The sequence below is a fragment of the Mus caroli genome, chromosome 13 (assembly GCF_900094665.2).
Source record: "Mus caroli chromosome 13, CAROLI_EIJ_v1.1, whole genome shotgun sequence".
In the NCBI taxonomy this organism is placed as follows: Eukaryota; Metazoa; Chordata; class Mammalia; order Rodentia; family Muridae; genus Mus; species Mus caroli.
Genome location: NC_034582.1, coordinates 16,849,885 through 16,856,543, shown reverse-complemented (window position 1 = coordinate 16,856,543; position 6,659 = coordinate 16,849,885). Strand labels below are relative to the sequence as shown.

Genomic DNA, 6,659 nt, shown 5'->3' with positions numbered 1-6,659 from the left:
TGCCTGGTAGAAGATACCTGGTAAAGAGACCAGAGAACAACCAATCCATAACATAGCAAACCCCAGAAAGTTTCTGTGACAGTAGAAACTCATAAAGTGCTGTAACCTTGAAATCACGTTGGTAAAAACTGTTAGGAATGGAAAAACAGCTCTGAAAGGTTTGACAGACACTTAAACCTCTGTCAATACATTTTCACCCTAACAGGATCACTTTGTGAATGCACAAAATTCTCCAGAGTCATCACTTCATAACCAGCTGACACATCCAATAAGCATGTCCACCAACTTATAACCCTTTGTGCTCCAGCGACTCGGAGGCTGTACCGTTTAATATGAGTGTGGCCAATGAGAGCATCTCACGGGAGTTCATTCTCTTAGGGTTTTCAGATCGGCCATGGCTGGAGCTGCCACTCTTTGTGGTGTTTCTAGTGTCCTATATTCTGACCATCTTTGGAAATATGATGATCATTCTTGTGTCCCGCCTGGATTCCAAACTCCACACCCCCATGTACTTTTTCCTCACTAACCTGTCCCTGCTGGACCTGTGCTACACCACAAGCACAGTCCCACAGATGCTCATCAACATATGCAGTACCCGGAAGGTGATCAGCTATGGTGGCTGTGTGGCCCAGCTTTTCATTTTCCTGGCCTTGGGTTCCACGGAATGCTTTCTCCTGGGCGTCATGTCCTTTGACAGGTTTGTAGCCATCTGTCGGCCTCTCCACTACTCAGTCATCATGCACCAGAGGCGCTGCCTCCAGTTGGCAGCTGCATGTTGGATCAGTGGCTTCAGCAACTCAGTATTACAGTCTACATGGACCCTTCAGATGCCACTGTGTGGACACAAGGAAGTGGACCATTTCTTTTGTGAAGTCCCTGCCCTGCTCAAGTTGTCCTGTGTGGATACAACAGCTAATGAAGCAGAGCTGTTCTTCATCAGTGTGCTGTTTCTTTTAATACCCGTGACCCTCATCCTCATATCGTATGCTTTTATTGTCCAGGCAGTGTTGAGAATAAGATCAGCTGAAGGTCGGCGAAAGGCATTTGGGACATGTGGCTCCCACCTCATCGTGGTAGTCCTTTTCTATGGCACTGCCATCTACATGTATCTGCAGCCACCATCCCCTACTTCCAAGGACCGGGGGAAAATGGTGTCTCTCTTTTATGGGATCATCACACCCATGCTGAACCCCCTCATCTACACACTCAGGAACAAAGAGGTAAATGGAGCGTTCAAGAGGTTGATGACAAGGATCATCCTGAGTAGAAAATAAGGGATGCCTGAGTAATAGCCCTATTAGCATAAGTTTTTACAGCCTGATACACTATATTGTTTCCTTCTATACTGAACTATTGTGATGCTTTCCATCAAATAAAGTCTTGCTGATAGAGGACTATATAGTGTTGGCGTGCCTGGATATATTCATTCGCAAGCCCTGAGAAGTGACTCTTTATGATTCTCCCAAACTGCTAATCCTATAAACTTCACATTTTTAGGCTTTATACAATTTTTGTGGCTCATATGGTTTCTTATACATCTCAGGGTCTAAAATAATTTTTCAATCTTTTATCCAGAAACATTCATATGCATTAATATTCTCATGTACATGTAAAAATCAGAACTCTGTTATTCTCCAGACATTTGTAGACCTAATAGAATTCTGTAAAACTATCTGTTGTTCTGCCTCCTAATCAGAAGTATACAGTTATGAGACTAGAGTGAAATTCCACACTACTGTATGAGTCAAGACTATGCTAAAAAACTACCATGATAATTTTTACAATTTTAATAAAATCTTCAATTATCGTATTTTTGTAGTTTCTACTTCTCTGAAATCTTACTATACATCATCTACCCAAAAAAAAGGCTATACTTTAGAATTTGAGTCAACCTTTTTTTGAGAGAATTAAAACATTTTTCCTGTATATACACATCTCTTTTAGACATTAAAGCACTACCTGCAGTTTAAATGTATTTTCAAAACCTCATCATATGATGTCTGCTACTTATTTAATTCATTGTATTATGCAAGAAGAAAGCTTTTTAAATCCTTATTAGTTCCCCTGCGGTAGAACATACTGTGATTTATACATCTTCCATATGGGTTTCTTACTGGTGTTTTGTTTGCATATACTTCTGTGCACCATGTGCATACAGTGTTCTTGGAGGCAGAAAAGGCCACTGGAGTCCCTGGAACTAGAGTTACAAACAGATATAAGACCATGCACATGGTGGGAATTACACCCACCCAAGCCCTCAGGAAAAGCAATCAGGACGCTTTGATTCCCACTGCCCATGTGGCCACACACAAACATCTATAACTATAGTTCCAAGAGATCTGATGCCTTCTTCTGGTCTTCTAGCCTCTGTGGGCACTAGGTACATATGCAGTGTGTAGATTAACAAGTAGGGAAAACATCAATACACATGAAAGTAAATAATGCAAAAAAGACAGTGAAATGACAAAATTATTCTAACAATGTAAAAAAATAATAAAAGCAAAATCAAGAATAAGTTGGTGAAATTTAACAAAAATCAACTTAGATATATCAACTTTATTTAATATACTGAAAATACTGAAATATGATTGGCAACAAGTCCCATAAGAACCTCACCTGGGAGAACATACCGATAATACTCTACCAGTTGCTTTTTGTCAACTTCATAAAAGTATATCTTTTTGGAAGAGGTCATTTTAAATGAGAGAGTGCCTCCACAAGACTGGCTTGTATATAAGTCTGTAGGATATTTTCTTAATTCAGGATTGATGCAGAAGGGTCCTACCCACTGTGTGCAGTGCCCTCCCTGGGCAGCTGGTCCTGGGTGGTAAAGGAGAGCAGGCTGAGCCACCATTAGGAGCAAGGCCATAATCCACATTCCTCCCATGGCTTTTGCCTCAGTTGCTGCCTCCGAGTTCTTGTCCTGAGTTCCTGCCATGAGTGGTGGACCTGCTGTAAGATGAGATAAATGCTTTTCCTCCCCTAGTTGCCTTTTATTCTATAACAGCAACAGGATCCTAACTATGACAAACACTTACTTACTAATAAACTATTGCTTTAACTCTGGGATTTGTATTTTAATCAATCTGTTTTGCAACTCAAATATCTTCATAGAAAAGGGAGTGAATGAAGAATTGGGGAATCAGAATATCAAACCTCTTGGAGATATTTTAAGGCATTTAAGGATCCATTCCGCATTGAATAGGAAGTGCTTTGTTCTGATGTCATTGACATCAGCATTAGACGGGTGCTCATGAAATGTAGTTTCTTTCATAAAGAGCAAAATTTCTAGCAGTGGGTAAAAATCAGCAAGTTGACTTTAGTACAGTGGAAGAAAGAATATATACATATACCAACCAACACACTACAATGCTAACAGAGTTGACCATTTCTGACAATCTTGGAAAATAGAAATTTATAAAAATTAAAGATCAAATTGAAACCCTACATATGGTTTCCTGTTTCAGAAATTTTTTATAGTGAAATCAAACTTGAAGCACTGATTTCTGTGAATTACCAGAGAAGAAAAGCAGACAGACAAATGATAGCTATGCTGCAGAAACTGTCATATAGAAGCTGGGCTGATGTCTGTGTCTTCTGAGGACAGAGCTGCTTCTTAGAAGCGATTCTGATTTTGCTTATGAATGTCACACTATAAAATATGCAGTGACACAAGTGAGTTCATATCTCTGACATTAACAAATACTGGAGGGAAGTTGGTATGCACAGCTGTAAAACCTAATCTAAAAATCTATGGTTCTGGCAATCACAATATAAGAAGAATTTGATTGGATATGGAAAGGAATTTCCAGAAGATAAAATATTGGATGAGATGAAATAATCAGCCATATTGTCACATGTTTGATGAGTTGAAACAAAATTTAGTTCCAAAGTTTTAGCAGTTATAGGTCTGGCTTTCACTCTGGAATGATAGGAGAGAAAAAGAGAGTGAGAAAGTTGCTCTGTGCCAGTTTCTACCAGTGGACACTGTGGGCAGGTCTTGTTCATTGACTCTGGGACACTTTTGGTTCTATTTCACATCTCTTTTTCCTCTGTGTGCAACTCAGTTAGATCTCTCACCACCTGTTTCATGAGGATTCATGATGGCATCTGAGATCCATATGGATGATCAATAATAAATGCTGCCTCTTAGGATTTTCATTTAGGGGTTGCAGAAATGATGTCCTGGTTAGATTTTATTGTGAATTTGATATAAATCCTAGAGTCACTTTGAAAGAGAAAAGTCAACTGAATAATTTCCCAGATCAAATTGGCTTTGAACACAGTCTGAGAGATTACCTATATTGATGATTGACTTGACAAGGACCAGTCCACTCTGAGAGGCAGAAGAGCAAGCAGGTTAAGCATGTGTCAGAGAGCAAGCCAGTAAGCAGCATTCCTCCATGGTCTCTGCTTCAGTTCCTGCCTTGAGTTCCTGCCCTGACTTCTGCTTGGTGACAGACTGTTACCAGAAGGTGTAAACTAAAATAAGCCCTTTCTCCCCCAGTTTCTTTTGACCATGGTGTTTATCATAATAACTCAAACAAAACTAGTGCAAATGACTCAGCAATTGAAAATGCCTGCTGTTTTCCTGCCACACCCACTCTAGTGAAGTCTGTGTGGCAAGTCCAAAAGCTTGGCCGCAGTCCTGAGGGAAAAAGTTTCACAGAAATTGGTCTCCTGGAGCCTTGACATCTCATAGCACAGATGTAGTCCAGATTTTTCCTTGCAATAGTCGGAGTTATATTATAGGTAATGCTATTCATTCAGACCTAATACCTTCAGTGTTGATAGACAGTGAACGAAATCAGACATTGCGGTTTACTGGGTAAGAGCTAGAAATCTCAGGGAAAGTTCTACAAAGTAAACTTAGAATTACAGCTGAGTCACTCCCATATACAGAAATTTACAATGGCCTAGGAAAAAGGAGGGTTGTGGTTTTAAGGAAGAACTACAGTATTACATTATTCATGAAAAGGTTAGTAAGAGCAGAACCCCCTGGTGTAAGCTTTCACAAGGCTCAGAAGAATAGCATAAATTGTGAGTAGGGTGTGAAATTCTCACCTGGCTCCCTAATAGCTGACTTTAAAAAGGGCTGCCTTTTATCTCAGTTGTAACCACTGCCTGGTTCCTGTCAGTCTTTATGTATGCATTTCTCTGTTTTGTGTCAGATAACTTCAATGTACCTTGATGCAAGCTGATGTGTCACCTAACTTCTTTGTTTTCTTCTGTACTATAAGTCTGATGCGCACTTTGAGACATTACATTCAGATACAGCAAACTCTCTGTGTCAGTGTCCATTTGCCACTTTCACCAACTCCTTGCCCACCTGAGTACTGAAACCCTGGTTCCCCGGCAGGTTGAGGAACTGACTGAGTCCAGTCCGCAGTCATTTTCCCAATGACTTTGATTCCTAGAACTGCATTGGGTGACTAACAACTACCTGAGATTCCAGCTCCAAGGACTTGACACCTTCTTCTGGCTTCTGCAAGCACCTGTACACATGTGACATAAATACATATAGACATACAAATACATAAGAGCTAAAATGATAAAAGTACATCTTCTGAGAAAGATTCTCAATCATGTCTTTTGCCATTTGAGGTATCATAAGTTATAAGGACCATTTGTAGATCTATCGTTTTGTGACCAGTCAGTGATGTTACCCAACACATTGAACCATCTTATCATGCAGGGCTATAGAGCCCCTTATCCTCTAAGTAGCATGAACCTAACTTAAGTGCTGGGGTTCCTTTCTATTCTTCATGAACTGGTGAGCATCTACTTTAGTCTTATTCTTTGCATGACCACAGTTGTATTTTCATTAAAATTCTTCAAGCTACATACATTTCCTCTCTCTCTCTCTCTCTCTCCCTCTCCCCCTCCCCCTCCCCCCTCTATCTGTCTCACACACACACACACACACACACACACACACACACACACACACACACATTGAATTAATCATTGGGGCAAAGTTGGAAGAAAAATAATCCCCTTCTGGTCAGATCCAAGAAACAAATAGTTTTAAAAAATTATTAACATGTATATAGTTGTAGATTTTAGTGAATTGAGTGTGATATCCCAGTACATACAAAAAGCATGGTTTCATAAGAAGTTCATGGTTTCATTCCTTCTCCTGTCCCCATTTGCCTTGCTTTTAGCGTGGAGAGTTAATACAAATAATGAACTAATCAATGTAATTCTAAAAGCTGTGCGAGCATTAATCAGTACCATATGATGATAGAATTATTAGAAGTGGTAGAATTTATCTGTTTGCATTTAACTTGAACAAACACACCAAGTGCACTATCTGACTTATTGATTTCATTTATCCACATAATTTATATTACAGTTAATCATCTTATCATGCAAATATACCATACTATTAGTCTATTTGTACAAAAACTTACCTCGTGTTATTAAAGTCCAGTGAAAAGACCCAGATTAACATTGTATTCAAAAGATTCAGAAGAAATATACTTCATAAGCTCAGTTTATTTTAGCCAATGTACAAAAATATATATTTTTCATATTAATGTGATAATGTGTGGTGTTTTATAAGATATAGTTACTAAATAATGCTTAAACCAAATTGGACATATCTCAAATGTGTGTGATGAAAGATTTCAACAGCCCCTCTTCTAGCTTGTTGAAAT

General features: G+C 39.1%; 1 protein-coding gene across 1 annotated transcript; it reads left to right on the top strand.

Moving 5' to 3' along the window:
* The first annotated feature begins 332 nt into the window (after positions 1–332).
* Positions 333–1,274, top strand: LOC110308645 (olfactory receptor 2B2-like). Its single transcript, XM_021181066.1, has one exon. The coding sequence runs from the start codon at positions 333–335 to the stop codon at positions 1,272–1,274; it is 942 nt and encodes a 313-aa protein (XP_021036725.1).
* The last annotated feature ends 5,385 nt before the right edge of the window (positions 1,275–6,659 follow it).